General features: G+C 43.5%; 1 protein-coding gene across 5 annotated transcripts in view; it reads left to right on the top strand.

The window, feature by feature from the left end:
- The window catches only part of LOC137414925 (uncharacterized), a 46,303-nt gene extending 34,428 nt beyond the window's left edge, over positions 1 to 11,875 (top strand). For all 5 annotated transcript variants that reach the window (XM_068100490.2, XM_068100486.2, XM_068100495.2 and 2 more), the window contains 2 exons: positions 10,650 to 10,682; positions 11,233 to 11,875. In XM_068100490.2, the coding sequence (XP_067956591.2) occupies positions 10,650 to 10,682; positions 11,233 to 11,241 (42 nt within the window). In that variant the 3' untranslated portion in view covers positions 11,242 to 11,875. The remainder of the gene's footprint in view (positions 1 to 10,649; positions 10,683 to 11,232) is intronic.
- Positions 11,876 to 22,926: the final 11,051 nt, after the last annotated feature.

Raw genomic sequence — 22,926 nt, 5'->3', positions numbered from 1 at the left:
GCCTCCCCAATCGGCTTTCCCCATCTCGTTTCTCTCGTTTTTCTCCCGTCTCGTTCTTTTTCTTGCTCCAAATCGGCCCGTCTTGCCCGTCGGAATCGGAAATCGGCCCGTCTTGCTTTCGTGCTTGCGCATAAATAAATTGTGTTCATACACCATTTCTGGATCTGATGACTTGCCAGTAACCATTTTGTAAAAATGAATGTGCAGCATCTAACTCAATATGTCGAAATGTCACACACATCTATGCCCGTGGGATTCCCACGGGTGACCCCGCAAGTTTGCATTGACGTTCGTCGATGGACTCGTTCGCCCGTCTCATTCGTTTTCTTGCTACATCCTGTTCAAGTCTGCGTTCTTCATCGATCGTCTCATTCATTTTGGAAATAGTTTCCACGCAGCGCATGAATTGTCGCGATCCTCAAGAGGAAGTGTCTCGTAATCATCAAATGATAAATGGCAAGTAAATTATATTGTGGAAAATTAAAGATTTCAAATAAACCTATTTAAAGTGTATGCGCACATAACTAATAAAAAAAACGAAGAAATATCTCTCGGTAATTTCCTGAAACATATTTTACTTCCGGCTAATAATGTTGAATGAAATAAAAACGAAGAAATATATGTCGGCATCATTGTTGACGTTTTTGTGACGACTGTCATCAAACGAAAAAGTAATATATCTTAACGGAAAAGCAAAACCGAATTTTTAATATATATCGACACGTTGCCGTCGGTGTCATGTTGGGCGGTGTATGATACATCATGACGCGATTTTTAAAAATATATCTCTGCATTTTCCGGCGTGTGTGGAATGTTCTCAATTATTGCTGACACCGAGTCTAAAACCATCGATAAAAATGAAATCATATGGTGAGTTAGATTGGAGATAAAGGCGTGAGAGAGACTCAATGGCCTTGAAGTTACAGGCATTTGAGAATTCATTTCGTTCTATAAACGGCAACTTTCATTGGATTTTCTTCCCGTTTTTTTCAACCGAGTCTAAAACTATGTTAGCGACTGTGAAAAATTAAATGATATATCGAATTTGATTTGAAATAAAACTGGGAGAGAGAGCAAGACACCACGGGCCTACAAAACAGGCCTCAAAGCTATGCGAGTTAATAAAATGGTGGATATTTGTTTATAATTATATGAAGCCACTCCCAGAATGGGTGGAGATATGGGTGGAGTTACTCTGCAAACCGAGTAAGCCACACCCCGGACAGACGCCCAACAGACAGACAGAATCATCTACGGCTATTATAATATAGACTAGCGGGGTCACCCGTGGGAATCCCACGGGCATGGATGTGTGTGACGAATTTTATATATATATGTCTGAAGTGCGGTGCTATGCGCACAACTTGTTTGCCAAGAAGAGAAGCAACAACGTGTGTAACCAAAAATAGTATTTATTCAAAGCTCAAAACTATAGCACTGAACTCCTCGGGGCTGCGAGCCCCGTGTATATCCCGAGGCCACGCCTACCCCTCGGGCGTGGCCGACGCCCTCTTGGTGTGTGGAATGATGTCATCGCGCCAGCGAGTTATCGTGTCCGCCACACGCGCCCCCCCCAGAATTCCTGCGCACCTGAAGGGTCAGTTTGCGGGGCAAACAGATGACCCGGCCGAAGCGCCCTCTGGTGGCTGGCGGCGTCTGGGATGCCATCTGGGATGCCGCCGGCTGCACCTGGGATGGGTGCAGGACCGGGGGGCGGCGTGCCTGGGCGGTGCCGGGGGTCCGCCCGCCGGGGGGCGGCGCCGACGCGGGGGCAGAGCCACTGGCGGGGGGGTGGTCCACGTCGAGGTGGGCCGGCTTGAGGCGGTCCACGGAAACGCGGTCAGGAGTACCGCCGATGTCCAGGGTGAAGTGTTTCGCCCCGGTCTCCAGCACGTGGAAGGGCCTGTCATACGGGGGCCGCAGCGGTGTCCGGTGGGCGTCGTGGCGGACGAACACGTACTCCGCCGTGCGAAGCTCAGGGGCGACGTGCGTTGGCAGCCGCCCGTGGTGCGCCGTCGGCACCGGGGCGAACCTCTGGGCGGTCTCCTGCAGTGCGGAACGCGGCTGCGCGGCGGACCATGGTGCCGTGGAGTCGGGGAGGAACTCGCCCGGCACCCGCAGCGGTTGCCCGAAGACCAACTCAGTCGCGGATGCGCGCAGGTCGTCCTTGGGCGCCGCCCGAGCGTCATGGCGCATTCTGTTGGCCAGCGACGGCTGAACCAGCGGGGTCACCAGTGATGTGCGGTGCTATGCGCACAACTTGTTTGCCAAGAAGAGAAGCAACAACGCGTGTAACCAAAAAGAGTCTTTATTCAAAGCTCAAAACTATAGCACTGAACTCCTCGGGGCTGCGAGCCCCGTGTATATCCCAAGGCCACGCCTACCCCTCGGGCGTGGCCGACGCCCTCTTGGTGCGCGGAATGATGTCATCGCGCCAGCGAGTTATCGTGTCCGCCACATGTCGACTGTTATTTTAGGCGGTGTATTTTCGTTTATCATCATGGCGTGATTTAAAAAAATATATCTCTGCATTTTCCTCTCCAATACCTCCTCACACTTTACACACGCACTGGCCCATGTTTACATATACACACACACACACACACACATATACACACACACACACGTACATCGACACACACGCACGCACACACACGTACAGACACATATACACATATGCACATATGCAAATATGTATACACATATGTATCCACATATACACATATATGCACATTATACACATATATACATCTCCCCACACCCATTTGGAAGTTTCGGGAACTGAGTGGCGTGCTGATGAGGAGGAGAGTGTCGCTGAAGCTGAAGGGAAAGGTGTATGCTGCATGTGTGAGAAGTGTTATGATTTATGGGAGCGAGACATGGGTAATGAACGTAGAGCAGCAACGAAGGCTGGAAAGGGTGGAAATGCGAATGGTTCGATGGATGTGCGGAGTATCGTTGAGAGAGAGGAAGACAAATGATGAATTGCGAAAGATGATGGGAATATTGCCTGTGATTGATGCTGTGAAGAGGAACAGGTTGAGATGGTTTGGTCATGTATTGAGGAAGGATGAAAGTGACTGGTTGAGAGGAGTGATGGAAGTTAATGTAGAAGGAAGTAGAGGACGGGGAAGACCGAGAAAGACTTGGCTAAAGATGGTGGAAGAAGAAATGCGGGCAAGGGGGTTAACAAGGAGAGATGCAGAAAATAGGGCAAAATGGAGAAGATTGTCATGGGGACCGCAAGGCTAACCCCCGCTCTAGCAGGGAACATGGCCTTAAAATGCATGTTGTTGTTGTTGTATACATCTTCTCACACACACACACACACACACACACACACACACACACACACACACACACACACACACACACACACACACACACACACACACACACACACACACACACACACACACACACACACGTACACACGTACACACGTACACACACACACACACACACACGTACAGACACATATACACATATGCAAATATGTACACACATATGTATCTACATATACACATATATGCACATTATACACATATATACATCTCCACACACACACACACACACACACACACACACACACACACACACACACACACACACATACACAAAAACACACACACACATACACAAAAACACACACACACCTACAGACACATACACACACACATATATATATATATATACACATACACACACACACAGAAGCAATACATGTCGTTTTGTGATGATTGTCATCAAAAGTAAACGGTGAATTCACTCGGTTTATTCGGTTCGGCTCGGTTCACTCGGTTTAAAGAAAAAGCGATAATGTCGAAATGTTGCCGTCTGTGTCATGTTGGGCGGTGTATGATACTTGTTGGCTGTTGGGCGGTGATTTTTTTTCCTGAACCATATTTTACTTGCGGCTAATAATGTTGAATGAAATAAAAACGAAGAAATATATGTCGTTTTGTGACGACTGTCATCAAAAGTAAACGGTGAATTCACTCGGTTTATTCGGTTCGGCTCGGTTCACTCGGTTTAAAGAAAAAGCGATAATGTCGAAATGTTGCCGTCTGTGTCATGTTGGGCGGTGTATGATACTTGTTGGCTGTTGGGCGGTGATTTTTTTTCCTGAACCATATTTTACTTCCGGCTAATAATGTTGAATGAAATAAAAACGAAGAAATATATGTCGTTTTGTGACGACTGTCATCAAAAGTAAACGGTGAATTCACTCGGTTTATTCGGTTCGGCTCGGTTCACTTGGTTTAAAGAAAAAGCGATAATGTCGAAATGTTGCCGTCTGTGTCATGTTGGGCGGTGTATGATACTTGTTGGCTGTTGGGCGGTGATATGGTGTATTTTTAAAAATATATCTGCGTTTTCCCACGTTGCTGACACCGTCTAAAACCATGAATAAAAATGAAATCATATGGTGAGTTAGATTGGAGATAAAGGCGTGAGAGAGACTCAAGAAGGCCTTGAAGTTACAGGCGTTTGAGAATTCATTTCGTTCTATAAACGGCAACTTTCATCGGATTTTCTTCCCGTTTTTTTTCAACCGAGTCTAAAACTATGTTAGCGACTGTGAAAAATGAAATGATATATCGAATTTGATTTGAAATAAAACTGGGAGAGAGCGCAAGACACCACGGGCCTACAAAACAGGCCTCAAAGCTATGCGAGTTAATAAAATGGTGGATATTTGTTTATAATTATATGAAGCCACTCCCAGAATGGGTGGAGCTATGGGTGGAGCTACTCTGCAAACCGAGTAAGCCACACCCTGGACAGACGCCCAACATACAGACAGAATCATCTACGGCTATTATAATATAGATATATATATATATATATATATACGTATATATATATATATATATATATATATATATATATATATATATATATATATATATATATATATATATATATATACATATATATATATATATATACATATATATATACATACATAAATACACATGTATATATATACAAACATAAATACACATATATATATATATACTGAAACGCAAAAGAAACTTACCACCTTTGAAACCTTTAAATATCAACAATAACACTGCGTGTAGTAAATGTGTGAACTTATTTGTGGACAATAGTGTCCTCCCTGTCAGACAAAACGGTCACGGATGGTCACTTGAACCTTCAATGGTCACTTCATAGCACAGCTGTTGAACAGCCGTTTTGACTGTCAGTGATTAGCCAAGGAGTACGGGATGATTTTAATGAGCTGCACGTGATGTCTTGATATTGGCTTTAAAAAGGCCAGTGCAAAATGGGCATTTTGACCGAAAAATTTGACCATTTTGACCAACTTCAAAAAGACCGAAAACGCAAAAGAAACTTACCACCTTTGAAACCTTTAAATATCAACAATAACACTGCGTGTAGTAAATGTGTGAACTTATTTGTGGACAATAGTGTCCTCACTGTCAGACAAAACGGTCACGGACGGTCACTTGAACCTTCAATGGTCACTTCATAGCACAGCTGTTGAACAGCCGTTTTGACTGTCAGTGATTAGCCAAGGGGTACGGGATGATTTTAATGAGGTGCACGTGATGTCCTGATATTGGCTTTAAAAAGGCCAGTGCAAAATGGGCATTTCAATCAACATGCCACGATTGTCAAGGGATCAACGGCAACGTGCCCTGGGCATGCTGCAAGGCGGACTGAGCTACCGTGAGGTGGCACGTCGCCTTGGCTGTTCACACCAGACGATATCGGCCCTGGTGGACAGAGACACCCTCCACAACTCTGCAGATGACAGACCTCGATCAGGGAGGCCAAGAGTCACCACTGCAAGGCAGGACAGGCAGATGGTCCGAAGTCACCTGCGGGATCGATTCCGTCCAGCATCCCGCACTGCGGCAGAAACTCCGGGGCGTGCAAACCCACGGATCTCCAATGATACTGCACGAAGACGACTGCATGACTATGGTCTGACTGCCAGAAGACCATACAGAGGCCCCGTGATGACGGCTGCCCATCACCGCAACCGACAGAGATGGTGCCAGCAGCATCAGCGGTGGACCTTGGTGCAGTGGAACGAGGTCGCTTTCAGCGATGAGTCAAGGTTCTGTGTGGACAGTCCTGATGGGCGTGAGCGTGTCTGGAGAAGAACTGGCGAGCGATATGCCGATTGTTGCGTGCGTCAAGCCAACAGGTGGGGTGGCCCAAGTGTGATGGTGTGGGCCGCCATATCAGGCCGTTACAGGACGCCACTGGTGGTTGTGGATTGGAATCTTAACGCCCAGCGGTATGTGGATAACATCCTGCGACCTCATCTGCTGCCATTCCTGCTAGACCACCCAGAACTGAGAACCTTTCAGCATGACAACGCTCGTCCCCATGCTGCTCGCTTTACCACTGCATTTCTCCAAGGCGAGAACATCAACACCATGCAGTGGCCTGCGCTCTCCCCTGACCTGAATCCCATAGAGCACCTGTGGGATGAGCTTGGGAGACGCGTAGTTGGCAGGGCCAGGACATGGGCAGAGCTGCTTCAGACATTGAGGACTGAGTGGGACAGAATCCAGCAGCAATCCATCCAAAGACTGGTAGGCAGTATACGCCGACGATGCACTGCCAGTATCCAAAACAATGGTGGCCACACACGCTATTGAAAGGGGACTGACATTGCACCCTGTGCTGTTCTGTACTGTAGAACAAACTGATGAGATGGTGTATCTTGGTCAAAAACTTGACATGTCATCAATAAAATGCCAATGTTTCAATTAGCAATTGTTGGTTTGTTTTATTTTGAACTGTTAGAATTGCATTACATTTCAAACAAGTGATACGTTTCTTTTGCGTTTTCGGTCTTTTTGAAGGTGGTCAAAATGGTCAAATTTTTCGGTCAAAATGCCCATTTTGCAATGGCCTTTTTAAAGCCAATATCAAGACATCATGTGCAGCTCATTAAAATCATCCCGTACCCCTTGGCTAATCACTGACAGTCAAAACGGCTGTTCAACAGCTGTGCTATGAAGTGACCATTGAAGGTTCAAGTGACCATCCGTGACCGTTTTGTCTGACAGTGAGGACACTATTGTCCACAAATAAGTTCACACATTTACTACACGCAGTGTTATTGTTGATATTTAAAGGTTTCAAAGGTGGTAAGTTTCTTTTGCGTTTCAGTATACATACATACATACATACATAAATACATATATATATACATACATACATATATATATATATATATATACATACATACATAAATACATATATATATATACATAAATACATATATACATACATAAATATATATATATATACATACATACATACATACATATATATACATACATACATGCATATATATACATACATACATACATATATATACATACATACATACATACATACATAAATATATATAAATAAATATATATATACATATATATACATACATATATATATACATATATATATATATATATATATATATATATACACATGTGTTTAATGATGCACCCCTAACTGTGATTGGCAGGGATGCCAGGTCGAGTACTATTGCTGCACGATCTGGAACCAACAAGTGCCATCTACCAAATGGACACATTGTCACCTCAATTACAACCAGGAGGCTCATTGTTGTTTTGTTGTGCACAAACTTGTTCAGGTTGTTGTCAGGCCTATTTCTGTGAGGCCAAGGCTCTCTTTTTATGGCACAGCCTGGTCCTTCATTTGTGAGATGTTAGTGATCCATTAGGATTCGAGGGTATCCAGCCTATTGATCACCATCATTGCAGCCTGTAACAAGGCCAGAGTGGAGGTTAGTAATCTGTTATGAGTTCTTTAAAATGATGGGGGAGCATGGTGGCATTTTCCTTGTCGGGGTATTCCCCCCCCCCCCCCCCCCCACCCCTCCTGAAATTGTTGTGCTGTCGATCATTGAAAGGAACAACATTGAGAGCAGGACGGCGATTCCTGCCAAACATTGGCAGAACTGCAGTGAACGCCATCCAAATTTTCGGGGAAGTGCTTGTGCTGTGTGTGGCTTGTGTTGATGTTATTTTGGAGTTCTGGGCGTGCTGTTTAGTCACAGCGACTTGGCAAGCACTCTAAGTGGGCCGCCTCGGCATGCACGGGGCCTCCTGGTGTAATTCGGTCCGATTCAGGCTCGCATCCAGCGGCATGCCTCACTTCCACTGACTCAGGCCTGGCTCGTAGTGCTCTGAGTCACACGCTGTAGTTCAAGTTCAAATGAGGGCATCAGCGTGGGAATGAATCGAATCAAACTCATTCATTGAGTTTCATCTCATTGATCACCACCCTTCCACCTCCCCTCCTCCCTTCTCATCGTAATCTCATTCTTCCCACTCGTTCTGCCTTTTCCACGCCCCAAAGGCTGAAACGGATTTCCCCCACGATGCACCAGAACGATTCTCCCCGCGCTCCCCCGACCCCACCTCTCTCTTGCACATTTCAAATCACTAAAGCCTTGTGTTGAGTCACTTCCATCGCCTTGATTCAGTTAATCCACACTAGTTTTGTTGACAGGGCCCTGCGTCTTAGGTCTGCTGTGAAGCAGGCTACACGTTGTTCCAAGCAGGCCCTCTCCCCAGACAGCTGCGGCCATTCGAGGTGTAGCAATAAAATTCCTGCACTATTTGGTATCTCCACACAGCTGTAACAGCTGATGTCAAAGGTTCAGATTCCGGGCCTCGAACTGTGTGGCAGCTGAGGATGAACGTGAGGCACCACCACTCCGAATCGCTGCTGCAAAGAAAACTGAATTGTTGTTCTTTCTTTCCCTTCATTATCGCGTTGCTTCACAAGCAACATGATCTCACAGGACCGTGAGTGAAGGGGCACGATAATGAAACAAACAAGCTGGTTTTCTTCACAGCAATGATTTGGAGCAAGGGTGAGTATGAGGCTGACCATCAGGTTACAACTTTAAACCATCTATACATCTGATAACATAACCCCCCAAAAGTCCCCCCCATCGCCCCTCTCCTTTTGCTCAATACGTGTGACAGGCCATGTTTGCTCAGTATGGACGTTCAGGTCTTTCTTCTGATGAAGGAGCTTTGCGGTATCGTAAAGGAGGCCTGCACATGCTGTGTATAGCAACTCTAGAAGTCCTGGGTTAAATGGACCCGTTACACAATGCCAAGGGGTCAAGTGTCGGTGGTAATTACCTCCGCCACCAAAGGTGGATGCAGGTTATGGTTTCACCCCCTGTCCGTCTGTCCATGAGCAGGATATCTCAGTTATGGAGTGATTCAGATGGAACTTGGTCGATGGCTTGGCTGTGTGACGACAAATTGGTTCGATATTTGTGAATATCTGGATACGACGATTTTTCTATTTTTGTTTTTTAAGTTATTCTTCATCGTTGAGGGATTATGGCCAAAAACTATATACAGCCCGATATTTAAAAAAGTTGTGGACGAGTTATGGAGTTATGGATGCGAGTGGAGTTGTGGAGATAACAAAACTTGGTTGGACGAGTTGGTTAGGTTACAAGAACAAGCCAATTAGATTTTGGTTCACGTCCAAATCCAGATCCGGCCTATCAGTGGGATACAACACAAACTGTTCAGCTTGGCGGACGTTTGTTCTCTACCGAGTGTGCTTGTAGTCCCTTAAGTAATCAATATTCTCCTTTTTCTATTCTTGCTCTAATTAGACAAGTTTTAATACCTTGTGAGAACTTGTTTTTTATATTTTATCCATAACCTTCTTCTTCTATAAGTTCTGGTGTTGGCTTAGCGGTTAGGGTGCCGGCTTGGGATCCGAGGATCCTGAGTTCGAATCCCGGTCGATCACTGAATTAACGCCAGGGGGGTTGACTCAGCCTGTCATCCTTCCGAGGTCGGCAAATTGAGTACCAGCTTGCTGGGATGAATGATCCCGGTGTGTACCCAGATTTAGAATAGGTACACCGTATCCCTGCGCATCGTAAGAGGCGACCAAGGGTTGGCGTCAGGAAGGGCATCCGGCCATAAAAACATTGCCTCAAACAGGGAACCATGATTGTCATGGGGCCCGCAAGGCTAACCCCCGCTCTAGCGGGGGAAATGGCCTTAAAACGATCATTCATTCATTCATTCATAACCTTAACCAATGCCACAGCCCTTGTGATATCCATGACAGATATTTTGTCATCATCACCATCATCAGCCTGTTTTCAATTTACTGCAGGAGTGAGGCCGTTATACACTCAAGCTTGCCAAGTGTGGGTTGCCTCGAGGGTTTGAGCAGGAATTTGTAATTTGTCCATGCTGCCGGCGATAACTAGTCTTATTCGTGACGTGAAGTACACCGTGGGATATTTAACGTCCATAAATGACGAGTGCTGATGGACTGTTCCTCCAGTTTAAAGTCCAGCCGAGGGGTGGTGTGTGCCTTTTATGCCTCACCCTGCCCGTGAAACACCAAGATACCATTTTATAGCTTCAAACCCCACTCGAGATTCGAACCCAGGCTAAATAACTCATATGAGGCAGGTGTACATACCTCGAGGCCATCCTGCCCAGGCCTATTGGTATTTGGTGCTCTATAAATGACTGCTGCTCTGTTTCTATTGCTAATAATCTCTTTTTTTTCCTTTCTGTCCCCCACAACCCACCACCATTTTTATTTACCTTCACCCCATCCCTCCTCCCAATAAGCCTCAGCGGGTTGCTCCACAAGAAGAGCCTGAGGTACGTTACACACGCACACCGTTGTGATCTTTTTCTGTTGCAAATTCTTGATGAATATTTTGACAAATGTTTTTGCAAACTTGTGAGACGTACACAAAGGATGAGCTTTTCAAAGCACCATTTTATCTTAAAAGTTGAAATGAAAATTTACCACATTCCTTTTGTTTTTCTTCCAAGTTTTAACTTTGAAGCCATATTTGAAGTGATGAGCCTCAGCACAGCTTTTGTCAGCGCGAATTTTTGCCATTTTAGACTTTTTCTATTTTTTTTTCTTCAAAATTTTCACATTTTAGTCAAAATTTTCAAATTAAATAAAAAAATAAAAAATTCGAATTGGATTTTTCTATTTTTTGGGACTTTTGTCATTAATTTTGCATGAAATCATGAATTTTTGTCAGCATGACATCACAGGTATGTTGTCACGTGAGCAGTTAAATGTGGCGATTTGTGATCGTTCTGGACTGTTTATTGATAAAGATGATCACTTGTTGATCGTCGACTTTCCAACGAAGTCAGTGACCAACTGTCCACCTTTTCTAACCCTCTTTAGGAACAGTAAGAAGCTTCAAGCCATAAATCGGAAGGAGCGGAAGAAGATAATTGACGACTTTGCCCACACCAGTCAACATCACCGGGGAGGATAGATTTTGGGAAAAAAAGAATAGGCCCACCATTGCGTATTCCTTGTTGGAGGGTATAGCTAGTTATGTTTGAGGTTCTGTCACTTCAATGCAATTTTTGTGGCCTTCACCCTTTGTCGGTAATGGAGACAAATAATTCTTCGAGTTTGCGAAACGGCAGGTGCGAAGAAAGATGAGGGTTTTTAATTATTATTTTTTTATCCACGATGACATGAGTTGCAGGGATTTGTAGGATTTTGTTGTTGTTGAAAGCTTTGGGTCTCTCCTTTTCTTCCCTCTTCCGGCTTTGTGGTCATTTTCAATCCCCCCACAACCCTCCTCTCATGAGGGGTTCCTTGTTTGTTTTTGTTTTATCGACGAAAGCTCCTCCGATATCCAGTACATTCATTAATGGAGAGTGGAATTGTGGAACACGATCAAATAGGTTTCTTTTGGTAATTGGATACGGCCCATTCAATCGCACTGATGGAAAAAAAAGCTGCCCTTGTGTATACCTTTAAACAAAAAAAAATGCAAATAAATTGAAGGCCTTTAACCAAAAAGGAATTCTTATTCCAATAGTCATATCCAACTGGACTCTAATGCTCTACGGCATGGAAGGAGCGGTCGGTGGAGAATTGGGTGGAACTGCGTCAAGAACTTGCGTGGAACGGAATGCTCTACAGCTTGTGCCGGTGCTGATGGTTGGCTCCGTTTTCTTTTATCACAAGCCGGTTTTTGTTTTTTTGAGATCGGACCGTAAACCTCTCATCAACATTTTCCTTTTCCTCTGTTTTTTTTTTTTTTTTTATGGGACTGTTGTCGTTGGCAATATGAAATGTGCTAGGGGCTATGATAAGGGCAGCACACATACACAGCTTTTGTTTTGGTCTACTCTTTAGACTTTGGTCTTTTCCTCCTCTTCTTCTTTTTCTTTGTCGAACCAAAACAAGTTGCTCCATATGCACTTTGGCGTGAGAACCACAAATCATACCTACCTCTGTTTCCTCTCATATCAGTTTATAGTTTTCTACTGGTCTTTTTAAGAGCTTTTAAACAATATATATATATATATATAAAAACAGGTTTCTTCTTCACTTAGCATTGCTGTTTGATAATGGAGCTGAGATTTGGGAGAGGGTGTGGCTGGGTTTTAATTTCCCTTCCTTGCTGGCACTGAAAATATTCCGCCTTCTGGATTTACCACTCTGCTACCGCTCTTGTTCGAAATCAAATACGACCTTGAAGTGACGGACGCAAAAAATCAATTTGTTTCAACAAAAACCTCAAACTTTTGCTCTTTTTGTTTTTTGTCAGCCATCCTTGCATTCCACTTTGTCACATCGAACCTTTGGAAATGTCGCCCACGTATAACTCTCAGAAGTCCATCTCGTTGTCGCATTTGACGATCCGGCTGTGTACTTTTGTTTTGAATTTGGCGACAATTGGTACATGCTCGCTCAACCTATCCTTGCCCACTTTCCGATGTGCATACCTCGTGTCAAGTCTTGCATCATTTTTTGTTTTTGTTTCAACTTGTTCAATCCTTTGGTACAAAATGCTTTATCCACCCCTTGTCCGCACACCACCCCAATGCTTTCGACCATTTGCAGCTTGATGTGCGATCGATGTTTGCGTCATAGTTCATTTTTCGTCGTTTATAAATTCTGGAGTTGCTCAAATAAGGCAAGGTAGCATTTGCACATATCAGGGATTCCTCCTACCTCCGATGCAAACGCGCAGTTGCTCTTGGGCGTACGCGGGCCCGATTGTTTTTCTTTCTTTTTTTTTTGTTTCGTTTGCTTTTGCAAAATGCATCCTGGCAGGCGTTGGTTCAAGAGTTCTTTCTTTTGTTGCGATGACGAGTCGGGCCTCCTTTATTCGCATTCTCAACCTCGGACCTCTCGTTCCTCCGTGCCTCAGACTGCTGTGGAACTTTTTGTTTTTCACATTCATCTTCAATCTTCCTGTGTTTAAAGCAAGCACGGATGGTTTTTTAAAGACTGTTTCTTCGGCACGCTACACTTTTGTTTATATAACGCAGGTGTACATGGTTTCATGGTTAAATTATTTCATTCCGTTTCAGATGTATTCGTATTTTTTATTTTCCTGTTCCTGTGGGAACAGTCTGCAAAAAAAAAAAAGAAAAAAAAAAAAGCCTTTCCGTTGTAAACATTCTGAACTTTCTTTTCTGGACAAACTTTAATCCTATTTTCACTCACAATGTTCAGCACTGGTTTCTAAGAAAAAGAAAAAAACAACCAAAAAAAAAATCAATTTTCTGCTCTTTTTGTTATTTTTGTTTTTCAATCTTTTTTTGTCATTGGTTAATTACTGGCAATACTTTCTTATTCAAAAACCGCACCCTCCCCCCACCTCTTGGTCTCCTGATGTGCTCGGCCTACACCGATTATCTGCTTGTCGATTCTGCGAGCTGCTTCGTGGATATTCCATTGTCTGTGCTGAAGCAATAATACATATTTTTGGCTCTTGCTGTTTATATTTGATCCTTCATGTATGCAGTGCCTTGCAAAACAGCCGTAATTTAGTGTTTGGCATTTTTGCATGCAATTGGTTTGGTCTGCCATCATCGACAAACTAAGCGCAGCCTTTACAGTTCCATCGTGGTTGTTTAAAAAAAATTAAAAAAAAAGTGTCAGAGAAACCAAGACGGGCACACGCTGCATTATACCCTCGATTTGCGTTGCCAGCCTAGTGATGGTTTTCTTCGGGCAAGTATCCATTACGAATAGTGTGTGCCTAGCTTTACGGTATATTATTCCCCTTGTATATCTGCACGTATTTTGGCTTTGCTAGCTTTGTGCCTGATTATCTTGACTTCATTGCCTACAGTTCCTGTCTTGATGTAGAAACATTTAAAGCTTTTATAAAGGAGTGGCTCAATCCTCTACTAGCTATTTTAGCCTCTTTAATTTCCATGCAGCTTTTCTTAAGTTTTAACCTCACCAAGTTTTGCCGACTTGGTATCTACATTTCGATTTGGATCACTCCGCTTGCCTAGCGATTCTCGGTGACGGTCTCGCATTTTGATGAACGCGTCTTTCAGAGATACCTCCATGGGTAAAATGATGCCGCTAAATTTTGGCCCCCCCACCAGGATGGATTTGTTTCATGGTTGTGGCCCAGTCCCATAAAAAAATAAGGTGCCTTGGCCATACTTTAGCGCTCGTAAAATGAGTTATTTTATATATATATATATATATGTTTTGGCCTGCTCGTATCTTACTATTGGATAAAAATGTTGGACTGAAACGCTGACCCCTGGGTAATTTTCACCTGTGCTTAGAGGTTTCCATCAAAAAACGTGTATGGTCTTTTGCCTTTTTCAAGTGCCAGGCATTGGTTTTTGACTCGCTTAATCTTTTAGGAAATCGGGGCTCACTTCAGTACCTGCACAAATTTTCAAAATTAATTTTATATTTAGGTTTAACATTTATGTACAGGTATATCCAAACGAGAATCATGGATAGATTAAATCGATGACATGTATACATGTACGGCCAATGCCAAGTTGTGGATCTGCAAGAAAATTTGTTTAAATAAAGTGAACTCTTCATTTAAGTGGATTGATGACCACGTCGACAATTACCCAGTGTATTGAAACCAGACTTGAGAAGCATTGTGAAATGTCTGCTTTAGATCTGTACCAGATTTCAGCTTTCTGAATCTGTTCTTTCTGTTCCAGATTTTTTTTTTTTTGGATTACAGGTGTTTTGTACGATGCTGTGCACCTGTACCACTGACTGTGTAAACGTTCAGTGCTGAAGCAATAAATATCACTTCCTTACACAATGTCCGCATAGCATTCATGATATTTCATGCGTGCGTTGCTGCAGTCCTCTTTGTAATACAGTTGCTTCTATTATTGTCTGATGGAAATCCCATCTTCACACCACAAGGACAAAGTGCCTTTCTTTATTTATCTTGTGCTGCTATAGACTTAGGTAGTTCCATTGCTTGTGATTTGTGACTTCAACAACTTCCTTTACATACGGGCAGCATGTGATCCGTTTGATGGACTTCATGAATAACATTCCATGACAAACGCTCACTGCTTACCTGTGATCACCGAGAGAGAATCTTCCTCCAGATGTGGTCTTTGGTCTCCTGGCCTCGAACAGTTTTCTTGTGTGTTGTCCAGGGCTAGAACTGGAACGTGTCGGTGTGGACAGACGCACTGGATAGCCAGGTTCTGGGGAAAAATGGAGAACTGAAGTGTCTCAGTATTTGTGTGATAACCTGACTGGTTAAAGCATGACTACCACTGTGCATACCTTGTACAGTACCTTCGTTTTGACATCGCATTCATAACCTGATGAAGGGGTTACCAGCCAAGAATTGTAATAAATTTAGTAATATGGCAGACAAGCAAGGAACCGTATGACAAACACCTTAAGTTATCAGTAGAAGGACCGGGGCCTCCAAGCTGAGTGGTATTTTAAAAGATGTGATGGAATTATGAGGGATCCAAGCAACTGGAGGTGATCGCGTTCTGATTGGTTCATCAGATGTCCAGGTGGACTGGACATTGATATCAAAGGGATAAACATTTTTGTAAGTGAAGAACATGCCTGGAGGAATGCCTTGTGTGGATTACAATTGTGTAACTCTTTGGTCGAGACACTTCTGACTCCTCGATCAGTCTCGTGGAGAAAGGAATCGGGTAGATCGCTGCGGATGACCTTTTCACCACCGAGGTCTTTGCGACCCGTCCTCGGCGGAAATCAACCCAGCAAATGCAGAGCTTGTAGTTGTGATCGAAAGTGATTCGTTGGTAACAGCAGGCTCTGCTACCAGAATTCAATTGTTGAAATCCTGGCTCTGCTGCCAAGCATTTTTGAATTCGTATATTTAGAAATCTTATTTCAAATCAAATACAAGGAGCCTGACTGGTGCAATGCATGAAACACCGGGCCTACCTGAGATCAGCATTTTCATTTACTTATGTCTGCCCAAATTCTGCTGGCAAATCGTCAAAACTGTCTCAGGAACAAGCATTTCTTCAGTTTGCCTCTTCTTTCCTGTAAATTTTAAGAAATACCTGGACCAGCAACACATCACCGGCAACGGATTTTGAAGGTATTAGTGCACTCGTTCTCAAAACCTATGTATCACTGGCTGCACCTCTTGCATTACTCTTCTGCAACTCCTTATTGGAGGATTACCTCCATTCCATTTGGAAGGTGGCGTGTGCCATTCCGATTCATACGAAGTCCACCAAGACAGACTCTGAACTATAGTCAGGTTCACTATGTTTTTTCGTTCAAAATCATGGTACATTAGCAAACCTATACATTTTTGGAAACGTTATTACATGGAAAATCTGAAAATCAATGTTTACATTTGCCGATTCGACCAATGGACCAATTCCATTCGACCAATCGCTTCGATCGACCAATTCGATTTGCCAATCAATTTCACCGACCTTTGCTTGTGTGGAACGGACTGTGAAAACGATGCGGACTATATTGTCGGATACGACACACAGGACAGTGATGACGAACTCTAAATGGCATATTCTGTAATCGTGTATGTTTGATGCCATTGACTGCCTGTGTATATTTTGTCATTGACTGCCTGTGTAGATGTGAAGTTATACTGACTGCATGTGTATATATGATTTTGCTGACTGCCTGTGTATGTTTGGTGATATGAATTATTGTGACACATTTTGATGTTATTAACTGCCTGTACAAAATGATAACATGTATTTGATTATGCAACTTATCACGAATATAAAGACAGTATTTTGCAATTCAAAACCTTTGATTCGTGTCTTACCATTCCCCATAGCACTAATTTGATACTTTCATTGGATTCCTTGTCCCTGAAAATATAGGTTTAGTATATTTTAAAAAGTTTTTAGGGTAATTAGAGGCAGAAATAGAACAAAATATGTATTTTACAGTGGCCATTTTGAAAATCCAAAATGGCCGCCATACAGGTATCTCTCCAAATGTAAACATTGATTTTTAGTTTCCTTATGCTATAACCTTTCCAAAAATGTATAGGTTTGCTAATCTACCATGATTTTGAACGAAATATAATTTATTGACCGTGAACCTGACTACTATGGAACATCGAGCCTTCTCCATATAATCAGCAAAGTAATGGAATCGATAATCTCAGGAGACTTCAAAGTCGATCACTTCAACGCTTTCATTTTCACGTCAAGGCCTTCCTCCGTAAGTAGATGGAGTACTGCTCTCCCCTACGACCTGGCGTCCCTGCCTCGCACCATGCACATCTTCATTCCTTGAGCATTACCAGAACCTCCATCCATATTGTTTTCTCCCTTCTCCCTACTTTTCCTTTTTTTTTGTTCCATTTATTTTTCATCCCCTATTTTCCCTTCCTCGTATTGCTGTGTTTGGCCTTGTGTCCAGCTTGTTCCAGCTTCCCTTGATCTCATTCCTACTCCAAGTGTGTCTCCCCTTTCCACTGTGTTCTTGGAGCAGTATCGCTGGATGTCTAAGTGTTTGACGCCCCCTGATGGCCACCCATGTCCACTAAACCTTCTGCCAATGGTATTTGCAGTCTTATTGACCAAAGATGGATTCTCCGTGCGTGCTCGTAAACAATGAGTAGCGAATGGAGCACAGTCCATCTCCTGTCCGTGTTTGCAGCCTGTGTCCCTCAAGGCAGGGTTCTGGAACATCCTGTTCCTGGCTTCTTAGAATTAACTATTGACATCCTTGGGAAAGACTTCATATCATTTTGGAGATTACTCCACTCTCCAAGAAACTTCTCCACGCTGATGATGGACAAACCTTGGCCGCACCCTTGTCCACCAATCTAGAGACAATAAGAGTTGTCGATCACCTGGAATATGCTTTTCCAGCTCCACCACGTACACTTTCTCATCCAGCAAATCCATACCTCATGAATATGCAAATATCCTGAACTTGCCTACTCCTACCCTCTCGTGCTGGGCCTGCTGTGGGGCCTACTATGGATCCATACATCCATATCCATTCATCCAGTTCAGGATATTATATTTGCATATTTCTTGGATTTGCCTGTACCATGTCGTGATTCCCTTAATCTAGGCAAATTACTCATCTCCACTTGTTTGTCTCATTCTTTTTTGTTTCTCCCCCAGAATGTGAACTCATGTTCTTTCCTCGCTCCTTTTAGACGGTGAGCTGTCACAATTTCTTGACATCTCTTTATTCCCCTCGCTGGTTTCTTCTCTCCATTTCACCTGCATCCGTCCACATTCACCCAGTTTCTCAGCTATTCCCACCCACACACACACACATATATATATATATATATATATATATATATATATATATATATATATATATATATATATATATATATATAATTATACAGTCATACCCCGTTTTACGCCATTTCGACCGACGTCAAATCCGACTTTACGCCACTCCTACATCATCATCTCCTTTATGTCGAAGGAGGAGAAGACCATGCCAGGCTGCGAAGTCGCGAAGGAGCGGCTAACGCTAATGCTTGGGGGTAATTGCACCGGCGACTTCAAGCTGAAGCCGCTCTTGGTGTATCATGTGTGTGAGTATGAGGATGAGCTTTAGGCGCAAATGAGGATCTTTGGAATGAACTTGGTGAAATGAGGCATTGGTCGAGAATGGTTGTGTGTGTGAGAATCTGGTTATCGTTGAACTTGGTGAAATGAGGCAATGGTCTGGGATGACCGGAGAAAGTGTATGAGTGGTGTATTGAGGACATGTGTAATGGTGTTGAGTGATTGACTTGCATGGGGTGCAAGTGGATAAATGGAGAGAATACCTAGTGTGTGGGAATAAATGGTGTGTGGAGTGAGTAGTGTGGATTGAGTGGTGTGGAGTGCATGGTGCGAAGGAGTGGATGGGGGAGGATGGACCCCTTCACGAATACCCGGGGAGGGTAGTTTAAAGTTAGGTAGAGGGATTAGGTAAATTGTTTGGAAATTGACATCTGTGGTGCAGGGAGTAGCAAGTTGTTGATGCATATCCTTGTAAAGAACCGATCGACGTGCCTGTACGTCGACGTGCCTGCAAATGCCTGCCTGTACGTCGTCGTTTCTGCGTATATCGCATCGTCCAAAAATAAAGAAGCAAGCAACTTCGGCCGCTCGAGGAAAGACGGGGCACGCCTACGACTCGGAGGCGAGCGTCGATCCCCGGGGCGGCCGGGTTAACGGAACCCTGAGCTCGTTCGTTCGTCACAGACGACACGACACGACCACCGGTGAAACTGCTCGGACACGTTGGGTAAAGCACGCCGTGGTGAAGCGGGCCGCGGAGCCACTCGGCACACAAGCCAGCTCACGGTCGACACGTCCGTGCCGGTCACCCCGTTCGAGGAGAAGCCCCGACCGACAGAAAACAACGGACGGACTCCCTCCTCCAGTTATTTATTCTAGTTTTACGAATTAAGGTGTTTGTCTTATTTTTAAGACATTACGCCTGGTTTACGTCAAAAACCGAGTTACGTCACGGCTTATGGAACCAATTAATGACGTAGGCCGGGGTATTGCTGTGTATATATATATATATATATATATATATATATATATATAGTGCGTATCAAAAAAAAGGTAATCCGAATTCAAGGGGTTAATATGCAAAGGTTATTTATTTTGACAATTTACATGTGGTTTACTAATTAGGAGAAGATCCTCAGCTTTCCATTGATACCTCCCATGCATCATTGCTGTCACACATGACAGAGTGCATGTTCATTGAAAATGACAAGTTCAAATCGCATTTTTACAAGTTTGGCTAATCGATGCAAGTCAGGATAATTGGTGCAAAATGAACATCAGATGTGAACTTTTCTCAGGAATGATTGGCCTTTATGCACCCACACCTTCAACATGTCCACCTCCCCTTTCAACACAAAGCTCACAGCGGCGGAGCATGCCCTGAACTGCTCGTCTCACCATGCCCTGAACTGATCGTCTCACCATAGCCGGGTCATTGCGTAAAGCATCCACTTCATGTCGAATACAGCCCTGCAATTCGTCAAGATCACGGGGAGGAGTTACGAACACCTTGTTCTTTAAATGTCCCCAAAGGAAATAATGACATGGTGTGAGGTCAGGTGATCTTGGCGGCCATTCCACTGCATGGTTGAAGGCGATGACTCGGTCTCCAAAGAGTTCCCTCAGTCGATCTCGGACAGCGCAAAGACGATGTGCTGGGGCGCAGTCTTGGGCCCACCAGAGATATCTGAAGTCACCATGAACCTGTCGCTCAAAGTTCTCCTCCAGCGGCGGTAAAACTTCATCATTGATCATCTGCAGATACCTGTTACCATTGATATTCATTTGAAAGAAAAATGGTCCGATCACCTGACCACTTCCACAAAGTCCCAACCAAACAGTCCACTTTTGTCGATTCATGTTGGTGTCAAAATTAAATTCCGGGGGTTGTCCTGTCAGTGCATATTCAAGAACATTATGGGTATTGACCTTGCTGTCCATGGTGAAAGCAGCTTCGTCGCCGATAACGAGATACCACAGGAAATTGACATCTGCTTCGCAATGTGCTATCAACCATCTGGCAAGCACCAGCCTCCTGGCAAAATCCCCTGGCGTAAATTGATGCCAGATGTGAATCCGATATGGATGTTGGTGGAGGTCCAGTCTTGTGATTCGGTTTAATGTTTCCAAAGGCAATCCCGTCCCATTTCGTCTTGCGCTGGTATCCCTAGGATGCTCCAAAACTTGCTGCCTTACTGCTGCAATGTTCATTTTCGATCGCCCAGTGTGCCTCCTACCAGAATTCTCCTTGGGTTGAGGCTTCTGCCATGCTATTGGTATTTTCTAACATTCGCCCAGATGGTTTTGGCTGCTGGAGGCTCCAGTTCTGGGAAACGTTCCCTGAACGCATCACAAGTTCGCTGCAAACTTCCAGTTTGGTGAAAGGTTGTAACCACGAAGGTAAGCTGTTCAGTCGTAAGTTGAACCATCTTTTCAATGACTCAGACTGTCTCTAAACCCATACACTGTAGGCCCATCTTAAATACCCATCTTGAACAAAGGATGACGCAACCACCAATTACCAGACCAGCTTAACAATTTTACATAATCAACTTGGCAGTCGACAAGTAATGCGTCCATTTCAAACTGTCTTGCACCGATTAGCCAAACTTGTAAAAATGCGATTTGAACTTGTCATTTTCAATGAACATGCACTCGGTCATGTGTGACAGCAATGATGCATGAAAGGCATCAATGGAAAACTGAGGATCTCCTCATAATTGTTAAACCACATGTAAATTGTCAAACTAAATAACCTTTGCATATTAACCCCTTAAATTCGGATTACCTTTTTTTTGATATGCACTGTATATATATATATATATATATATATATATATATATATATATATATATATATATATATATATATAATTGGATAATGAACGTAGAGCAGCAACGAAGGCTGGAAAGGGTGGAAATGTGAATGGTTCGGTGGATGTGCAGAGTATCGTTGAGAGAGAGGAAGACAAATGATGAATTGCGAAAGATGATGGGAATAGAGCCTGTGATTGATGCTGTGAAGAGGAACAGGTTGAGATGGTTTGGTCATGTGTTGAGGAAGGATGAAAGTGACTGGTTGAGAAGAGTGATGGAAATGAATGTAGAAGGAAGTAGAGAACGGGGAAGACCGAGAAAGACTTGGCTAAAGATGGTGGAAGAAGAAATGCGGGCAAGGGGGTTAACAAGGAGAGATGCAGAAAATAGGGCAAAATGGAGAAGATTGTCATGGGGACCGCAAGGCTAACTCCTGCTCTAGCAGGGAAAATGGCCTTAAAATGCATGTTGTTGTTGTTGTTGTTGTTGTGTTATATATATATATATATATATATACACTTTTTTTTTTCTTTTCTATTGTCATGTACCAAGTTTTGTTCCTTTTCCCTTGTCTGCCAGTTCTTCCATCGCTCCATTGTGTTGGCCTTGCACCTCTATCTACCACGAGCCCCAAACTCCTAAAAGTCAATTCAAACTATATATTTGACGTCACATTTAGAAACCCCAAATATTTGTATTTCCATACTCTAATTCTTTGCCTATATGGCCAAATGATCAATTATTTCAAAATTCGCACTTCATAATAAGCTGCTTATCTGTACAGAAGTAATAAAGGATGTGGGACAGAGCAAGTCATAAATGCCTTTAATTAATCACCTTAAAGTAAAAAAAAAAAAAAGAGTCCAGTGATGTAGAAGGAACTGCTCTGCAAAGCTGGAACTCAGTGCAGATGTATAATCGGATCCATATGTTTCTTAACTGAGTTTTGAGACACTGGGTGGTGGCTCATGTGGTCAACGATTCACTTCAATGAGGGGACATTTTAGGCATTCTTTTAACTTGATCTATTTTTTGGCCCTGGCCGTACGCGCTCGCTCTTGAGGAAGAACCTACATCAAAATGTTATGAATCCTCGGCGTGGAATTTGACCACCTGCATGAGAGGAACCTTGAAATGCCTACGACTTGAAAATTGCAAAAGATGCGCCGTCTGAATTCCCTACAAGGCAACCTCTCAGGACTTTATGGCACTTTCTAGGAGTTCGGATCAAACTTGCTCGGGTTTCGAATTTCCTGGTCAGCACCACTGTCTGGTGTTAA

This window comes from Myxine glutinosa, chromosome 1 (genome assembly GCF_964187855.1).
Source record: "Myxine glutinosa chromosome 1, kmMyxGlut1.1, whole genome shotgun sequence".
Lineage (NCBI taxonomy): Eukaryota > Metazoa > Chordata > Myxini > Myxiniformes > Myxinidae > Myxine > Myxine glutinosa.
The sequence above is the reverse complement of the archived record's forward strand: the minus strand, read 5'-3'. Positions and strand labels throughout refer to the sequence as shown.